The sequence below is a fragment of the Martes martes genome (assembly GCF_963455335.1).
Source record: "Martes martes genome assembly, chromosome: 1".
NCBI lineage: Eukaryota > Metazoa > Chordata > Mammalia > Carnivora > Mustelidae > Martes > Martes martes.
In genome coordinates, this window is record NC_137888.1 from 210,053,815 (window position 1) to 210,073,643 (window position 19,829).

The 19,829-nt window shown below is 47.7% G+C and overlaps 1 protein-coding gene across 2 annotated transcripts in view; it reads left to right on the forward strand.

Moving 5' to 3' along the window:
- The first annotated feature begins 3,305 nt into the window (after positions 1-3,305).
- The window catches only part of DNMT1 (DNA methyltransferase 1), a 45,146-nt gene continuing 28,622 nt past the window's right edge, over positions 3,306-19,829 (forward strand). The window contains exons 1-8 of one of the 2 annotated variants that reach the window (XM_080797873.1): positions 3,306-3,594; positions 11,814-11,850; positions 12,540-12,647; positions 12,840-13,059; positions 13,678-13,756; positions 15,490-15,565; positions 18,242-18,276; positions 18,653-18,737. In XM_080797873.1, coding sequence (XP_080653999.1) covers positions 3,359-3,594; positions 11,814-11,850; positions 12,540-12,647; positions 12,840-13,059; positions 13,678-13,756; positions 15,490-15,565; positions 18,242-18,276; positions 18,653-18,737 — 876 coding nt within the window. In that variant the 5' untranslated portion in view covers positions 3,306-3,358. Of the gene's footprint in view, positions 3,595-3,731; positions 4,178-11,813; positions 11,851-12,539; positions 12,648-12,839; positions 13,060-13,677; positions 13,757-15,489; positions 15,566-18,241; positions 18,277-18,652; positions 18,738-19,829 lie in introns of those variants that run through there. The other variant, XM_080797874.1, reaches the window with a different exon arrangement.

Genomic DNA, 19,829 nt, shown 5'->3' on the forward strand with positions numbered 1-19,829 from the left:
AAATCTGTAATATGAAAATGTAAAAATGTACCATAATTTGTAACTCGGTAGGCAGAGAGGCAGGCAGAGAGAGAGAGGAGGAAGCAGGCTCCCTGCTGAGCAGAGAGCCCGATGCGGGGCTCTATCCCAGGACCCTGGGATCGTGACCTGAGCCGAACGAAGGCAGAGGCTTTAACCCACTGAGCCACCCAGGCGCCCCCTGATGCTTTTTTTATTGTTGTTTCAGCAGGGACTTTTTTTTTTTTTTAACTCCTCCCTCTATGAATGGCTTATTTTTTATTTTGGTAAAAGACCTAACACTTACCATTTTAACTATTTTCGAGTAAACAGTAGTGTTAACTGCATGCCTGCGGTTGTGTGGCAGATCTCTGAAACTTTTTCAGTGTGTAAAACTGAATTTGTTTCCACTGAACTACTTTCCTTCTCCCTCCTCTCACCAGCCCCTGGTCCCCACCACGGTTCTTCTTTTCTGCAGTTGTAATGTTTATTTTTATCTTTTTTTTTTTTTTTTAATAATCTCTCCATCCAATGTGGGGCTTGAACTCACCCAAGATCAAGGGCCATCTGTTCTACTGACTAAGCCAGCCAGGCCCAGCTTGCTCTTTTTCTTTGAGACTTTGACTATTTTAGATACTGAATAAGTGGAATTATGCAGTATTTGTTTTTTGTTTTGTTTTTTAAGATCTTATTTTTTTATTTGACAGAGAGAGAGAGACAGGGAGAACAGGAACACAAGCAGGGGGAGTGGGAGAGGGAAAAGCAGGCTTCCTGCTGAGCAGGGAGCCCAATGTGGGGCTCAATCCCTATACCTTGAGATCATGACCTGAGCCGAAGGCAGACGCTTAACAACTGAGCCACCCAGGCGCCCCAGTATTTGTCTTTTTGTGACTGGCTTACTTTATTTACCATAATGACTTCAAGATTCTTGCAGGTTGCCACAAAGGGCAGGATTTCCCTTTTTAAGGCTGAATAACCCATTGTATATACCACATTTTCTGGAAACCCTTCATCTTTTCAAGGACATTTGGGTTGTTTCCATCTCTTTTTTTTTTTTTAAAGATTTTTATTTATTTATTTGACAGAGATCACAAGTAGGCAGAGAGGCAGGCAGAGACAGAGGGGGAAGCAGGCTCCCAGCTGAGCAGAGAGCCCTATGTGGGGCTCGATTCTAGGACCCTGAGATCATGATCTGAGCTGAAGGCAGAGGCTTTAACCCACTGAGCCACCCAGGCGCCCCTGTTTCCATCTCTTGACCACTGTGAATAATGCTGCAACAAAGAAGGGTGTGCAAATATCTTTTTGAGATCCTTCTTTTTTTTATTTTTTAAGAATTTATTTATTTATTTGACAGAGAGACACAGCGAGAGAGGTAACACAAGCAGGTGCAGTGGGAGAGGGAGAAGCAGGCTTCCCGCCCAACAGGGAGCCTGATGCAGGGGCTCGATCCCAAGACCCTGAGATCAAGACATGAGCTGAAGGCAGATGCTTAACAACTGAGCCACCCAGGCATCCCAGAGATCCTTCTTTTTTTTTTTTTTTTTTTTTAAGATTTTATTTATTTGCCAGAGAGAGAGAGAGAGAGAGAGTACACACAAGCAGGCAGAGAGGCAGGCAGAGGCAGGGAGAGAAGCAGGCTCCCTGCCGAGCAAGGAACCTGATGCGGGACTTGATCCCAGGACCCTGGGATCATGACCTGAGCCGAAGGCAGCGGCTTAACCAACTGAGCCACCCAGGCGTCCCAGAGATCCTTCTTTTAATTCTTTTGAATACATAACAAGAAGTAGGATTGCTGGATCATATGGTTATCCCATATTTATTTATTTATTTATAAATATTTTATCTGGGAGAGAGAGAAAGAGAGCAGAGCAGGAGCAGGGGGGAGAGGGAGAAGCAGACTCCTTGCTGAGCAGGGAGCCCAATGCAGGACTCCATCCCAAGATCCTGGGATCTTGACCTATGCCAAAGGCAGCCGCTTAACCACTGAGCCACGCAGACATCCCTCCGTTTTTAAATCTCTTGTGGAACCTCCATTCTTTTCCGCGCTGGCTGCACTATTTTACATCCCCACTGATAGTACACATGGATCCTAATTTCCACATTTCTGCCAGTACCTGTTTTTGATTATTGGGTGTGTGTGTGTGTGTGTGTGTGTGTGTGTGTGTATACTGCATATATACACACACATATATAATAATTTTTTGATAGTTCACCTCATGCCCATTGGAGTGGCCACTATCATTGCAGTTTTGATTTGCATTTCCCTGATTAGTGATGTTGGGTGTCTTTTCATATGCCTGTTGGCCATTTGTGTATTTTTAGGGAATGGTTTATTCAAATCTTTTGCCCATCTTTAAAATCAGGTTGTCGTCTTTGTTGAGTTGTAGCTCTTTATTCTGGATATCAATCTTTTGTCCCATTCTATATGTTGCCTTTTCACTTTGTTGACTCCTTTGCTGTGCATAAATAGTTTGCTGTAGTCCCATCTGTCTTTTAGCTTCTATTGCCTGTGCTTTCATGTCCTAGTTAGTAAATCATTGCCAAATTCAATGTTGTGAACCCCCCTTTTTTCTTCAAAGTGTTGCATAGTTTCAAGTCTACGTCTATGTCTTTAATCCATTTTGAGTTAATTTTTATATGCCCTAGGTAAGGATCCAACTTTACTTGTTGGCACGTAAACATTTCCCCAATTTTCCCAACGCCATTTGAAGAGACTATCCCCAAGTTCTGGTGCTTTTTTTTTTTTTTTTAAGATTTTATTTACTTATTTGACAGACAGAGATCACAAGTAGGCAGAGAAGCAGGCAGAGAGAGAGGAGGAAGCAGGCTCCCTGCCGAGCAGAGAGCCCGATGTGGGGCTCTATCCCAGGACCCTGGGATCATGACCTGAGCCGAAGGGAGAGGCTTTAACCCACTGAGCCATCCAGACACCCCGTTCTGGTGCTTAAAATCACACAGGCTGTGGAAGTGGCCTGGGCTCACCACACTGGAAGATCCGTGACGCTAGCTGCATAGTTTGTGCGTCCTCAAGATTATCCGCGATTAGCACCTTTTTAAAGACGAAACGGGGTCTGGGTCCAAATGACCCAACCAATATGCTCATTATAATGAGCATATAGATGGAGTGGAGTTCAAGTCCTCAGTTACAATCCCAAGAGCCCACATGCTGGAGCCCTGTAGGAATGCTCCCTGTTTTATACCCAGCATGCTAGGAAGAATGAATGAATGAACCTCTCAGGCGAGGCTCCCAGCAAACAGGCAGCTTGGACGAGCCCATAGCTCCACGTGGGGGTGTGCTCCCTTCTCGCGCCTGCGCCGCCCCTGTGCACGACCTGCTCCACTCTATCTGCCCGCACATGGTATGGCCTCTCTCCCTGTGGTACGTCCCGCCTTCCCCCACGTCGGGGCCGAGATGGTACATGCCGTCTTAGCTCACCGCCCCTCCCCATCGGTTTCCGCGCGAAAAGCCAGGGCTGCCTCTGCCGCCGGCGCCGCTGTCTCTGCTGCAGTTTCCAAGATGCCTGCCCGCACCGCCCCGGCCCGGGTGCCCACGCTGGCCTCCCGAGCCATCTCCCTGCCCGATGATGTCCGTAGGCGGTAGGTGCCGCGGGGGGGCTTTGTGAACGCGGGCCGGGGTCGATGAGGTGGGGTTGGGGGGGGTTGGGAAGTGGCTCGGCGTTGGGGGTGGGGGGGTTGCTTCCCCTCTTGGTAGCCCGTGGCTGCCGCTGACAGACGGGCGCGCATGCGCGGGACGGCGCGGCGGCGGTTGGCGCGGGCAGGGTGGCACTTCCGGTCGCGCGCACCCCTGGCCGTTTGGCGCCAAAATGGGCCGAGGCCCCTCACAGTTCCCTGGTGACTAGAAACTTGGGGTCACTTCTGATCTCAAAGTAGAGCGAGCTTTGGGTTCTCCTCGGGGATCCCCTTCCTGGAGGAGCCACGGGCCTGGCTCCTGCAGCCAGTTTGGTCGCGCAGGAAGTGGGCAGCCCGCGGCCTCAGGACACCCCTCGGCCCGGGCACTTCGGCCTCTACTTCCGGTGCCCGGCCCGCTTGGGGGGGTCGAGCTGGTCCGGTCCCTGGGGGCATTTTGGGGGCCCCCCCCTTGGCACCCCGCACAGCGCATCCCGATGGCGGCCTCCAGGGACAGACGTCGCCGCTCGGGGCCCGGGCGCGGCCGGCTCAGGTTTGCGACCCCCGTCTTCCTTGGGGGGCTTCCTTCATCTAGAACTGCTGCGGGGAAGTCGCATCTGGAAGGAGCTCGTACGGTGCAGCGCAGGACCAGGGGCTGGGGCAGCATGAAGGCTGGATGGTCTTTCCCAGTAAATCTGTGCCTGTGAGCCATGGGCGTCAAGGAAGCCTCGCTAGGCAGAACTGGCTGCAGTTTCGCGTGTGTGCGCGTATGCGCGCGTGACACAGTGGCCATGGGTGTGTGTGTGTGTGTGTGTGCGCGCGTGTGTTGCACAGCAGTTAGTGTCCGGACTGGCTGTAGCAGTTCTGTGCAGGTGGGTCGCGGGCAAGAATACTGGGCTCCTGTTTGTGACGGGCACCAGTTTCACTCCTGAAAGTCGGCACTCCTTGGAACCCTAGTCATTGGAACCTTGACCAGGCAGGAACGCCCCCCCTGGATTTGTGAGCTGGTTTTGCCATTTCCCTGTTTCCCTGTGCTTTTCCTATGGTTGTGCCAGGCCAGTCTTTTGGGCTTTTGGAGTTGGAGTGTGTGTGTGTATGGGGGGGCGGCTGTATTTGGGGCTCCCTACCACCGGTTTTAAAGTTCAGTCCGCTTCTTAATCACAGAGGAGGTGTGTCTTGCTGAAGAATCCCTATCTGTATCCTCCCAAGATAGAACTTGAAATGGAATTATGGAAGTCCCTGGCTTGGTGGTGACAGACCCAACAGATGTTTGGGCCCAGTCTTCTTTACTCTCTGATGGTGAGAACTGTCATCTCCTCTGGCTTGTTTGACCTTGGGCAAGTGTCATAAACAGGCTGTGGCCGTGGACTCCTTAACATGGGCTTTAAACTGACACTGGATGACATGAGACTATGCCCAGCACATAAAGCCCCACATGTTAGCATTCTTATTGGCTAATCTAGCTTTTTGTCAGTTTTGCCAGTCAGTCCCTAATCTAAGCACTTGACAGTTCCTCATTTAATCCTCAAAAGTTCTTTTTTTTTTTTTTTAAGATTTTTATTTATTCATGGACAGAGAGAGATCACAAGTAGGCAGAGAAGCAGGCAGAGAGAACGGGGGAAGCAGGCTCCCTGCTGAGCAGAGAGCCCGATGCGGGACTTGATCCCAGGACCCTGAGATCATGACCTGAGCTGAAGGCGGAGGCTTAACCCACTGAGCCATCCAGGCATCCCAATCCTCAAAAGTTCTTAAGAGTGGATGCTGTAGGAGTTTGCTGTGAAGAAGCAAAGATTCCTGCTGATGTCTGCTTCTTACCAAAACGTTTCCTTTCAAATAGGGTTTTGAATAGGCCACTGGTTTAGCTTAGGGGTTTTCTTGGGCCAGTGTAAGTCTTTGGCTGAATTTGAATGCTCTTAAGTGAGTTTCACCATCCTCCGTTACCTTAGGTTTCATATTACTTTGAACCAGAATTGTCTACTGTAGGTGCAGAATTTTGGGGTTCTGCTTTAGACCATGGGATGGACATTGAAATTGTCTGCTTATGGGATCTTCAACAACCTCTTGTCTTACATTTTTAATTTCAGTGTACAAAATACATAAACATGGTGTTCAGTACTCCCTTAGATTTGTAAGTGGAGGTATAACTTCTTGATCTATGAAAATTAAAGGGGTATGACTTACAACACAAGAGGTACTTAAGTCCAGTAAAACAGTCTAGGAACAAAACTAGGCCAGGTCCTCATGCGTTTCTGTCACTTTTGCTAACTTACCTATATGTGTCAGCTTCTTTTTTTAAATGCGTAGTTCCATTAGATAATGTAATAATACCAGAAAGTATTTTCCGTGTTTGGGTTTTTAAGTCTTTAACTTCATTTTTGAAGTATAGTACCCAAATCGAAAAACTGTATAAAGTAAAGCACCCAAAATCTAAAAATTACACCTTTCGGGACAAGCTACATTTTTCCACTTATATTTCTTATTTTGTCCAAGCCACCATTTGTACAAAGCGATAAGTCTCTCACTGGTCTTCGGGTCTTTTCTATAAGTGGACTGTGAATCCTCTTAAAGAAAAAGTTGGATCTGATGGTTTCCTTGCCCCACTCACCCTGCCGGGTGCTCTGGTCCTGAAGTGCAGAATCCCTGTCCACTCGTCTGATTCATCGAGTGCTCTTTTCACAAGCCATACAGACCTCAGGTTCTCAGGGCCTGAGACCATGCAGAGCGGCCAGTGGGAGGCTGAGCTGTTCCCTATCTACCCCTTCCCTAAGTTGGCTACCGTCCATTCATCCTTCAGACTGTGCTCAGAAGGACCATCCCTCTTCCCCATAACAGGAAGGGTGTTGAATTCTGCCCAAGCACCCTGCATGTTGCCTTTGCAACCCTGGCGTTGATGGTGATTTATTTGCCTTATTTACTCTGTCTGTAGCTTGGTGTAGAGTAGACTCTGAAAGGCGTGCATGCAAGACTTTCCCCTCTAAGGAAGCCTGGATTCAAGCACAGATTGTAGCAAACCTCCTTTGTACCACTCTGATTAGCCTAAGTAATTGTGCCAGCTTTTTAAACTGCTAGTCCTTCTGTGATTAGATTAAGTCGGATTTCAAGTTCTTAGCTCTAGTTCCATGACTCCAACTGATTGGGTATTGAAGAGGGCAAAACTGACTCTCCTATTTCTCCCTGGCGGGAATATTCTAGAGGTACAGACCACTGGGGTTCAGATTCCTTCCTACTATAGCTATAGGGCTAAGTTTTTTAACATCTTGGTGGTCGGTCGGTCTGTCTTTCTTTTTTCTTTCTTCTTTTTTTTTTTTTTTTAATTTGTTTTTGAGAAAGAGAGCCCGCACAAGAAGGGGGAAGGGCAGAGGGAAAAGCAGACTCCCTTCTGAACAAGGTCGATCCCAGAACCTTGGGATCATGTCCTGACCCGAAGGCAGACGCTTAACTGATTGAGCCACCCAGGGACCCCACCTCTTGGTGTTTTATCTGTAAAATGGAACATGTTGCCCATGCTACCTGGGCATTATGAAGACCAACTAAGCCGATAGGTATAAATGTGTGGTAAAGCAGCCCCTGCCAGAAAACCTTCTGTGCTACTTAGCACACGGTCAGCTGTGTATTTCACTTCCATTAGGGGAGCATGATTTAGAGTAGCAACATGCAGATCTGCTACCGAGGCAGATGTCAGTATTTCAGTGTAAGCCATGTACAGATGATGTATATTCCTGCTTATCATTCCAGCCTTCATGTTTGGCTTCTTGTAGAACGGTCTGGGCTTGTTCCGTCCGCTGCCGCCTTTGCTTTTGTGCCGGGTACCCAGTCCTACTCTTGCTGGGGGCTTTCTTCTCAAGGACTGAGGTGGTGTTCTGTCCTCTTTCATCTCTCAGTATCTCTTGCTTTTTAATCCTTTCTATCCTTGGCTTTTGTGGTGCGGTTTACTACCAGGGAGCCTCTCTCTCCCCTGATATTCTGCCCCCCGCCAATCATTTTCTTTCGTTCCTGGACCCTTATCTCTCCCAGTCCTAGGACTTGCAGCGGTTGGGCCTATCAGCTGGACAGGACTAACTCCAGTTTTGAGGCCTCTCAGGAAAGCCGGTTTTAATTTCTAGCTGCCGGGTAGCCAGCCAGTGCTGCTGAGCCACTGTTCCCTGAAATGTCACTCTTCACACTCATGGCCTGTTTACTTTTTCTCTACCAAAATGTTCTGAATTTCTGATACCACGTTAGTTAGTTTTGTTTTTGTTTTTGTTTTTAAGATTTTATTTATTTATTTGAGAGAGGGAGAGAGAGCATGAGAAGGGAGAAGCAGACTCCCCAAGGAGCTGGGAGCCTGATGTGGGACTCGATCCCAGAACTCCAGGATCATGACCTGAGCCAAAGGCAGTGGCTTAACCAACTGAGCCACCCATGCATCCCATGCATTAGTTTTTAGTTGGATCCATAACAAATTATCTTAGTGGTTTAAATAGAACCTAAATTTGTTCTAACAATGCTGTAGGTCAGAAATCTGGTATGGGTCTCGCTGGAGGAAATAGTGTCAGCAGGCTGCATTCCTTCCTGGAGGCTCTTGGGGAGAATGTTTCTTCACTCTTTCAAACTGTTGGCAGAATTCAGTTCCTTGTGGTTGTAAGATTGAGGTCCCTCTTCTCTTGCTGGCTCTAACCATGCCCAGCTTCTGGAGGTGATGTACCCTTTGGCTCATGGCCCACTGCCTCCATGTTTCAAGTTAGTAAAGCCAGTCCTCATGCCACATCTCTCTCTCACTCTTCTTTAGTCACATCTCTTGAAATGCAGCTGGGAGGTTTTTCTCCTTTTAAGGATTTAGGTGATTAGATTGGGCCCACCTGGCTAATCCAGGATAATCTGCCCATCTCAAGGGCTATAACCTTAATCACATCTGCAGAGTCCCTTTTACCAGTGAGACATCGTACTCCCAGGTTCTGGGGGATTAGGGCATGGACATCTCTTTTTGGGAAAGGCTCATTATCCTGCCTCCCACAGGCAGGATATCATCTCAGGCCATCTGAGATACCATCTCAGACAGCCCTGTCCCATCTGCCACGAGGCCAGTTCCACGAGGCAGAGTTCATGAAGTTTTGTAACTTCTCTAGCAGTGGTCTCCATTCCTGGTAAATCACATTACAGACCAGCATTTCCAGCATGTTAAAGGGTATTTTAACATTTGGTAACCTCTTCCTGCCTAATCTACATTATGTAATTTTGCCGGATTAATTTTCCTAAAACACGGCTCTCCTGTCTCGGTTTCTTCCTCCCTGCCCTCCCCTCCCCCCACGATTCCTTCAGTGGTTTAACTGTGGAACAAAATCAATTTTTTAGCCTGATGTTATTGACCTCCCTCAGACTGGCACCCAGCCTGACTTGTGTGGGTTTCTTGGGTGTCCTGAGCCAGCTGCTCCACTGTACGGCTCCTGTTTGGGCAGCTCCCCGGCTCGGTTCCCGCTGAGCTCTTCCCCCCGGGCTAGTCCTTCCTGATGCTTCTCTATACCTTTGCTCTTCAGAAGCCCTCAGGTTTGAACTATATTTGCTTGATTCCTTCAGTTACAGTTTTTTTTCCCTTATAGGACTGTGTGAGGGAAGCAACGAGGAATGAATCATGGGATCTTGGGCTGCAAGGGAGCTGAGGTGTTATCTCATAACACGGCTGCTGTCTGAGTATTCTGCCTGGTCCTCCACGTCTGTTCTAATCCTCCCCGCTCTGAATGCGAAGCAGATGTGAGATGGTGTCGCCCGCCCTCCGTTTTCCCGGGAGAGGGATGGACTCTTCCCGTGAAAGCCTGGGTGTCGGGAGCTGCACTGCCCAGCCTCGTCCCTGTCACGCTTCTGGCTCCTCAGGGCCTGTCCTGGGCTCCGCCTTTCCTCTCTGGGGCCGGGCAGGTGACAGTCCGTCTTCACAGGACAAGGCGTTTGAGGTCCCCTGAAGAGTTTATTTGGTTCCTCTCGGCCAGGCTAAACTATCCCAGTTCATGGGAGAGGTCGGCAGAATTTGTGCCCCGAGGTAGTCGTCAGCGTCGTGGAAAGGGTACTCGGGTGGGCTTCATAGCCAGCTGAGCATCGTCCGTAGCACCTGAGGTAGCCTCGGGGTCAGGGGGCCGTGTTGTCGCCAGGGTTCTGTGAGTAGAGGGACGAGAAGCCCGGCGTGAGGCTCCTGCAGCCGCGTGTGTGCCTCTGGCTGTGCGAACAGAGTTCTGCAGCTCTCCTCCGGCTCTGCCAGGCCTGAGTTCCGTCGAGGGTGGAAGGACTTTGAAGGTTACATGTACTCTGTGTGTGTGTGTGTGTGTGTGTGTGTGTGTGTGAGATATAGTATATGCTACCACTGTGTCTGCGGTCAGATTTTATTTTTAAGATTTTACTTATTTATGTGACAGAGAGAGCCACAGCCAGAGAGGGAACACAAGTTGGGGGGAGTGGCAGAGGGAGAAGCAGGCTCCCCGGTGAGCAGGGAGCCCGATGTGGGGCTCGATCCCAGCACCCTGGGATCATGACCTGAGCAGAAGGCTGACGCTTAACGACTGAGCCACCCAGGCGCCCCCAGTCAGAGGCTTCTACAGAAAGACCTTTCCTGACCACCCAGGTCTGAAGGTCCCTTCCTGGCAGTCCCGGCATCCCGTTACCCAGCTCGTTGCCTGGAGCAGGGCCTGGCATGCCAGTAGGTACCTGCAGATGTGGCAGGGGTCGAAGCTGGAGGTGGGGCCCACACGCAGTCAGAGCAGCGTCTGTGTGACTGGAGTCCCGCAAAGCCTGTTGCTTGCATTCCCGGTGTTGCTGCTCACACGTGGCTCTTTGGAAAAACCAGGCTGGGAGAGCTCTGTTCTTGCCCTTTTGGCTAATGACAAGAGTACGTTGTCTGTATGGGTGCTGGGTAGGAGGGTCCAGAGATGGTGGAGGCCTCGTCCCTGCCCAGGGCACTTCTCCGAGGACCGATGCTAACCCAGCTGGTTAGACCTGTTCTTCCCGCACTGTCCACAGGTGGCACCCGGCCTAGGGACCAAAGCTTGCCCACTCACTTCCCTTTCCTCAGTGTCTTCTGTCCCCCTCCCACTCCCCCCAGAAAAAGAGGCAAGACACTAATGTTCAGTGATCAAATCAGACTCTGCTTTTCTCGCCAAACTCATGACAGTTCTGCACTCCTGAAGGATTAGGTATAAACATTCCAGAGGAGGAGCTCTCTGGTGAGGCGCCAGCCAACAATTTTTCTCACTTCATCTGTCACCCCTGAGTGTGGGTACTCCCTGCTGCACCAGATGCCTTTACTTGCTTTTTGTTGTTGTTGTATGTGTTGTTGTTTGTTTGTTTTTTTTAAAGTAGGCTCCACACCCAGTGCTGGACTTGAACACAGGATCAAGATCCGAGCTGAGATTGAGAGTAGCATGCTTAACCGACTGAGCCACTCTGGTGCCCCTACTTCCCTTTCTTATGTTCCTCATTTGAATGTTGCCACCCCCCCACCGGCCTTTGGGAATGTTAGCTGGCTGTTCCCTCACAGCACCTTGTGACCCTGGCCCATTCCTTCTAACACTGGCCACCCTGTGGTATGCCCTTTCATGGGGTCTTGCCAGACCAACTGGAGGACGACCTGTAGGTCATTTGACAGGTGCACCCCAACTATATGGCCTGCCTCTATTTCCCTAGTTCCTTTGGAAATAATACCGTTAGGGAGCTCCTCTATTCTCTCACTGCCAGAAAAACTGCACCCTAAAGCGGGGTGGGCATGGGAGGGGAGACCTCATTCAGATCGCAGGTGACTTCTTAAAGACCACTACAGGCATTGTAGTAGGATTTCTAGCTTGGGTGGGCGAAAACCACTGTGGTGTTTTGTTTGTTTGTTTTTTCCCTAACACTGCTACATGTCAGATTTATTTCCAAAGTTCTTCAAATTCGGATTTAGGGACACCTGGATGGCTCAGTCAGTTCAGTGGCTGCCTTTGGCTTGGGTAATGATTCCAGGGTCCTGTTAGCGAGTTCCGCATCAGGCTCCTTGCTCAGTGAGGAGCCTCCTTCTCCCCCTGCCTGCTGCTCCCCCTGCTTGTGCGCTCGCTGGCTTGCTCGCTCGCGCTCTCTCTGACAAATAAAATCTTAAAAAAAAAAAAAATCATAACACACACGCAACTGTGGTTTTAGTCTTAGAGTAAACAGAGTTGCATAATTGCCTTTCTTTCTCCGTTTTCTTCCCACAGGCTCAAAGATTTGGAAAGAGATAGCCTAACAGAAAAGGTAACCTCCACCTTAAATTTTATTACCAGACCTTACTGTTTTACAGATAGTTTGTGACTCATAAAAAGTTTAAGTGAAGTCAGCTTTTCTTCGTAGTATTTTTGAGAAATATTTTAGAGTGTGCATGTGTGCGAGTGGTCGGGGGAGAGGCAGAGAAAGAATCTTCAAGCAGATGCCCTGACGTGGGGCTTCATTCCCATGACCCATGAGATCATGACCGGTGCTGAAACCAAGAGTCAGATGTTCAACCGACTGAGCCATTCAGGCTCCCGGGCTTTTTTCCATAGTTTTGAGGATAGCTTAGATATTATTCTTAATGTTCTGTGTTAACGTGCTGCTAATCTCTTGGTAACTCACTGATAAGTCTCCCAATCTGGGTTCACACCATCAATTCTGAATTGTAACTTATCCTGGTCACAGTTCTCAAAAGCACAGTTTTTTTCCAATACATTGTTATATGTCTCTATCCCACCTCCTAATCTTCCCATTTTCACCGCTCTGGAGATGGTATGATGTGATCTTAAGGGAAACATCATAAACGTGTCTTGTGAATATTCAGTTTTCCGGGCTGAGTCAACATTGCCTGCCATTCAGTTGGTATTTCATGACCAGGCAGCCTAATTATCTGTGTAATAGCCCATTAGTGACTTGGGAGTTTGGGGACATCTAAACCTATATCCTTCCCTTAGGAATGTGTGAAGGAGAAACTGAATCTCTTGCATGAATTTCTGCAAACAGAAATAAAAAATCAGTTATGTGACTTGGAAACCAAATTACATAAAGAAGAATTATCAGAGGTAAGTCAGTTCTCAGCATCCTGGTGTCTAGAAAGCGTCTCTTCCCCTGTAACTCCCATGTGACCAGGAAGGCAGAATCATCCCCAGCTCTCCTTGTTACCCAGTAGTTATAAAGGAAATGCGTGTTTCCTTATTCTCTTGTTGCCACTTGTTTACATTCACTGCTACTTAAATTATCCTTTCCTGCTGTAGGAGGGCTACCTGGCTAAAGTCAAATCCCTTTTAAATAAAGATTTATCCTTGGAGAACGGAGCTCATGCTTTCAGCCGGGAAGTGAACGGACGTCTAGAAAACGGGAGCCAGACAAGTGGCGAGGACCGCAGAGTGGGAATGGCAGAGGAAAAGAAATCTCCCAAACCCGTTTCCAAACTTCCCACACCCAGGCGAAGCAAGGCCGATGGGGAGACCAAGTGTAAGACCACTTATTTAATCTTGGTGGAGATTAGCTGTCCCCTTACATGGTACCAGCCTTGGAGCCGTCCGTCCCCCCGGGACAGTACCTCCTGGTTTGTTTCTTGCACGTACTTCCTAACTGGCTCGGATGTACGTACGTCTTCAGATTTGTTCTTTGACCAAATACGGAGCAGGAGGTCCCAAAACATAGCTTAAGTTGGTGATGTATAAGGTAACAGGAGGTAGTAATACTATTTCTAAGTTAAACGCCTATTTAAGCTAAATGTATAGTCTCCTTCGTAGTCGAAGTAACTCTTCTGGAATTTGTGAAAACACACGAGAGTGTGGGAGCAGGTCAGGTTCTTGGCCACTTCGTCTTTTGATGACATAGAAGAGGTTGTCTCCTTCTCTGGTTCAGGCTATGGCCCCTCAATTAAGAGCTCCAGGACCATGGCTCAGCAAATTGGCAGGTGCTAATTGCTACCTTTTATCGAGATTGCTGTTGGTTGGAGAAAAAAAAGAAGGGTACTTAATCTTCAGAACCTGATTCTCCGCACTAGCTTGCGAATGCTTAAGAACTACACTTTGTGAACTTTTTTATTCATAAGGGCTTTTTTTTTCTTTTTTCTTTAAACAGCCGAAGCTGCTTCTTCTAGCCCCAGGATTACAAGGCAAACTACCAGGCAGACCACCATCCTATCTCATTTCTCAAGGGGGTCAGTATATAATGAATTGACAGCCATCTTTTCTCAGGGCAAACCATTCTTGGTAAACAGGAATGGAATTAGTAGGGTATAATTTAGCAGTTTTGAGTTCCACATGGTATAGGTTTTCGTCTTACAGTTTTCTTCGTTAAACACTGATGAAAAGCATTTCTCAACACTTGTGTTCTTACTCTTCTGGGAACATTCAAATATATACAAAACCAGCCATGGTAGTAAAATGAACCCGCCCGGCCCCAGATACCTGTCACCCAGTGTCAACAGTTACCAGCTGGCCATCTTTTCATCTGTAACTCCATAAATTCTCTCCCAACTGGATTATTTTGAAACCCTCCCAGACATGTCATTTCAGTATATTTCTATCTTTTTTTAAAGTTTCCCCGTTCCCCAAGATTTTATTTATTCGTTTGACAGAGAGAGAGAGTACAAGTAGGAGGAGGGCAGGGAGAAGAAAAGCAGACTCTTGCTGAACAGAGAGCCCGACGTGGGGCTCCATTCCAGGACCCTGGGATCATGAAGGCAGACGCTTAACTGAGTTACCCAGGCGCCCCTTCAGTATATTTCTAGATAATAAAATTGGTCTCTCTCTCTCTCCCTCTTTTTTTTTTTAGCAATTCCATCAAAATATGAATAAAATGTTAACATTTAGTAGTCTCTTTAAAAAGACCAAATATAAGTCTAATATTTTTGTTTGTATTTTATAAAGCATAATAATTCTTTACTATAAAATATATAGCCGTGTCTGTGTTTCCTTGTGTGGCAAATTTTGTTTACTTGGCTTCTTTTTTTTTTTTTTAAGATTCTATATATTTATTTATTTAAAAAAATTTTTTTTTAAAGATTTCATTTATTTATTTGACAGACAGAGATCACAAGTAGGCAGAGAGGCAGACAGAAAGAGAGGGAGGAGGAAGCAGGCTCCCTGCCAAGCAGAGAGCCTGATGCAGGGCTCGATCCCAGGACCCTGGGATCATGACCTGAGCCGAAGGCAGAGGCTTTAACCCACTGAGCCACCCAGGCGCCCCTCTATTTATTTATTTGACAGACAAAGATCACAAGTGGGCAGAGAGGCTGGCAGAGAGAGAGGGGGAAGCGGGCTCCCTGCTGAGCAGAGAGCCCGATGCGGGGCTCGATCCCAAGACCCTGAGATCATGACCTGAGCCAAAGGCAGAAGCTTTAACCACTGAGCCACCCAGGTGCCCCTACTTGACTTGTTTTAAGCCTTTCTAATTAGATTCCTTTCTTTTCTTGCCATTTATTTGAAGAAATTAGTTCATTAGTCCAATAGAATTTCCAGGTCTAGCTGACTGGGTCCTTGTTAATCTCTTCCTTGTTCTGTGTTTCTTATACACTGGTTAGTTAGCTCTAGAAGCTTGATCAGGTTCCAGCTTTATTATTTTTTGAGACCCTTCCGTAGATGGTGCCGTGTGTTCTTAGAGGCATGTGAGGTCTCTTCTGTGATGCCAGCAGCTGTTGTTCGACATCGAGATCCATGATTTCTTAGGTTTGCAAAATGGCAACATTCTAACTTGTCACTCAGACATTAAACTTGAAGCCTCTTTTAATATCCCAGCCGTGAGGGCATTTCCTTGGAGGGAATAAGACACCCATGACCTGAATGTGTCCTAAAGAGGCTGCCTTTGGTGGGGAGGGCTACAAGTCCTCTCGGGCCTGTTGGAGCACTGGCGTCCGGCCGAGCTAACAGTTGCCTTTCCCGTTGCTGACAGCCCTGCCAAACGGAAGCCCGAGGAAGAGCAGGAAAAAGCGAAATCGGATGAGTCTCCTGAGGAAGAAAAAGACCAGGTAGGGCTGGCATTTTCTTCCCTCTGACTTCTCTTGGTACGTTTGCTGATAGGCCCAGTGTAAAGGCAGGACTACCTAAATGGACTTGAAGTGGCCAAGATGGTGTTAGGACATGTCGCTGCACCCGGGCAGTATGAAGTATGTCACCGTTAGGCCTGGGGGCTCCACGGACCCCTGCTACTCACAAGGCAGCCCTGTACCTTCAGAGACTGTTCCCTCTACCTTCCTACTTCTCTAGCGGGCAGGACTGGCAATCCAGTGCGACAGGTTTACAGCCTTCACTGCTGCTCTCCTAAGTCCCCTTTCCACATCTAACTTGTCTAACAGCAGAGCATTAGACAGCTTCTGTGTGTAGAACAATGCTGGTTGGACCTCTTAGGTTAGGAAGCCCGTGGCTTACTGAGGGTCTTTGATACAGAAAATGTTAATCTCTGATGGTACTTTGCCTTGTGACTTGAGGTCCATAGCCAGATAATCCCAGGCGGTCACACATTGGTTTTCATTTTGATTTTGATTTGGGACTAGCTATATAAGTTGAGGGCAAGTCCTTAGGTTTGGATGTAGGTAATAAATGCCTTATTGCTACTGATGGAGCAAACTACAGACACTCCTCTTAAAGCCCAGGTTTCCCGGCCGTACTGTTATTGACTTGCGGGGCCAGTTGCTCCTTTGCTGGGGGGTGGGATGGGGAGGGTGTCCCTGTGGGCTGTGGGACACAGCAGCATCCTGACCTCTACACACTAGATGCCAGTAGTAATCCCCTTTTCCCCTCTCAGTTGTGACCACCCCAAGCATTATCAGTTACTTTGGGGGGAGGGGTAAAGTTGCTCTGGGTGAGAAGCACCAGACTGAGGGGTCACTCAGGTGTCACTGGGCTGTCCCTAGCATTGAGGTAGGTGTGACATCCTGTTGGAAGACACTGATTCTGTTTTTAGGAACTTGATGTTAATCCTCATATCCTTTATTCAGGTAGTTACAGTTTACTTGGGTTACCCACTCTCAAGAGGAAACTGAGGCACAGAGGGAACCACTAGTCAGTGGACAAGCCTCTTGTCTCCTAGGAAAAAGCAGTACAGGCAGAAGGAGGCTGGTTCTTTTCATATCAATAGCTCGCTCCCACGTGCATCCGTTTTAGAGTGGTTTCTTGCACCTAACTTTTTGGAGGGCTTACATAGCCTTCTCGTCTGACCTCTTAAACGTGTATTTCAGTTTCTGAGTTTGTGTAAGGCCTGGAGGCCTTGTGGGTGAAACACTTGTAAAAGTACCGTCTGTTCCACTAGTCTAGAGGAAGGCTTCATGTACCAACCAGTGGTATCAGATGGCATTGGTCACATAAGTCATCATATAGAGATAATCTTTCTTTTCTTTTTTTTTTTAAAAAAAGATTTTATTTATTTATTTGACAGACAAGGATCACAAGTAGGCAGAGAGGCAGACAGAGAGAGAGGAGGAAGCAGGCTCCCTGCCGAGCAGGGAGCCCGATGCGGGGCTTGATCCCAGGACCCTGAGATCATGACCTGAGCCGAAGGCAGAGGCTTAACCCACTGAGCCACCCAGGCGCCCCAGAGATAATCTTTCTTTAGTCAGTTAAAAGTTTTGAAGATTTACTGTGTTTTAAAAACAAGTATGACATGCATTTAGTAAAACTAAGTAGTACACAAGGATGTTTTGGTGCATAGATCTCCCTTCTCCCTGAACTTTGGGGGCTGGGGTGTAGGATTTATCAGTTTCTTCTATGTTGACTGAGAGAGAGAATGTGTTAGTATACTAGTGTACCGTCTGTGTCAGTGTTTGCTGGAGAAACAACCAACAGTCTGTGTATATGTAGAAGATTAATCTTAAGTAATTGGCTCATGGGTTTAAGGCTGGTAATTGTGAAACACGCAGGACAGGCCAACAGGCTGGAGACTCCGGGAGGAGCAGATGTAGCTCAAGTCTGAAGCTATCCTGGAGGCAGGATTTCCCACAGATACAGATACAGATTTCTTTCATATGTGTTTCAAATAATGGATTACAGTGAGGTTCTGGGTAACTTTCCCAACTTTGTCTGATGGTAACCTGTCCTATAACTAATACAGCAGCAAAACCAGGAACTGACATTGGTACAATTAGACTTTACCAGTTCTCGCTTATGTGTATATACTCACATGTGTCGATTATTGTTGTAACCTCCACCTCAAACAAGGTACAGATCTGTTTTATCACAATAATTTCATCCCTTTTAAATACATATAGATCTCCTGGAGATGGCAAAGAGTGTGAACTTAGGGAAATGGGGCACTGGGTTACTATCCGAGAAGAGCTGGTGTCCGGTTGAGGTTGTCATTCTTACTTGTTGATGTGAATCTCAGATTACTATTTGTTTGGTTTTTTTTTTTTTTCTAATGCTAAAGGGTTCCTGATGGGAGGTGAAGGATCTTTGATTCTTTTACATGCCCTCACTAGACCAGCTGGTACACAGACATGTGTTGGGCCAACTCCTGGCCCTCTTCTTTGCTTTGAGGGAGTGGGGACATCACTACCAGACTGATGGTTGCCCAGATCTTTCCCCCCCAAACCCAGATCCTCTGCCCTGTTTAACTGTACCAAATGTATCGAATACTTTCTCACCCATGCTTTTCATTTTGATCTTCTTTGAAATGAATATTCGTGTCTTCTTCCCTTCTCTCCACACAGGAGGAAAAGAGACGGAGAGTTACATCCAGAGAACAGTAAGAATAATTAATACATCTTTTCTGTACAATGTGCAATCTTCATTACTGAAATGACTTTTCTGAAGAGTTTTAAGGAGCTTTATTGTGAGTTGCCATGGCGACTATAGATGGCTTTAGAATGCTGAATTTGGGGTCAGATTATTAACCTTCAATTCATGTAGAATTCTCATTGCAAAGAATGAATTGAGGGCAACTGGCCATTGTCAGAGCCAGATTTAAAGGTCCTATTAAATATTAAAGCAGTATGTGCCTTTTGAGGTTCTGGGATGAAGATTGCTTTCTTGGGTAGGAAGAGAAGGACCGGATGACAACTGCTTGCAGGGGAGGAGTTTGGGAGAGTCACCCTTGGGGTGTGTGCTACTTTGCTTGACAGAGTTGCTAGACCGCTCCCTGCAGAAGAACCGGAAAGAGTAAAACCTGGAACACACATGGAAGAAGAGGAAGAAAGAGATGAAAAAGTAAAGCCTGGTCCCATCCAAGTTTGTCGATTGTACTTTTTAATCTTTGAGTCCCCATTTGGTTTTAGGAAGGGGATTGGGGGAGTGGGGAGCCTGTAGGAACAAAATGACTTTCTCTTATCAAAATGACCTTGACTTTAGCCAAAATGTGTTTCAAACTCCCTTTTTCTGTGGTTCTTTACCTGGACGGGGGGTTATGTGGCTGTGGAGATAAGCACACCAGTGTTAGGCTTGAGGCTCAGCTAGACCTTGTGCTCGCGCCTCAGTTGCAGAACATTGGTCCCTGCCCTTGTCCATCTGCCTCCCTCACTCACCAAGTCTCTGTGGAAATCTCATTCTCGAACATCTGTGGTGCTAGAATTCTGTGGCAGCATCCAGATATAAAGTTGCGCCCCCCCCCCAAGATTTTATTTATTTTAGAGAGGTGAGTTGGGGGAAGGGCAGAAGGAGAGGGAGGGGGAGAATCTCTGAAGCAGATTCTGCGCTGAGCACGGAGCCTGATGTGGGGCTTGAACCCAGGACCCTGAGCTCAGGACCTGAACCCAAACTGAGTTGGACGTTCAACTGACTGGGCCCCCCTTTAAGTTGTATACTTATTTATTTAACTATTTATTTGAGAGAAGGTGCGAGAGAGCACAAGCAGGGGGAGTGACAGGAGAGGCACAGGAGAGTGACAGGCTCCCGGCTGAGCTGAGCAGGGAGTCTGATGCGGGGCTTGATCCCAGGACCCTGGGATCATGACCCGAGCTGAAGGCAGACACTGAAACAACTGAGCTACCAGGCACCCCTAAGTTGTATTCTTAACTGAGGTCAGGCCAGATCCCCCCAGGTCCTTAGACCTCCAGTTCCTTTGTAAAATCAGAGCTTAAGGTTCTGTGAAATAGAGATGTGCCACCTGAACCCCTTCGGGGAGGGGATAGGAAAGGGACTAGGGGTTTGATACCGGAAGCCTTACCATTGGACGGTACTCCTTGTGTGACATACTGCTAACACTGAGCGGTCACAGGTGGTGGAGCGACTTCAGGTCCTGATTTGTGTCCTGTGAAGATATTGGTTAGAAGTTCCTTAAAAGGGGTGCCTGGGTGGCTCAGT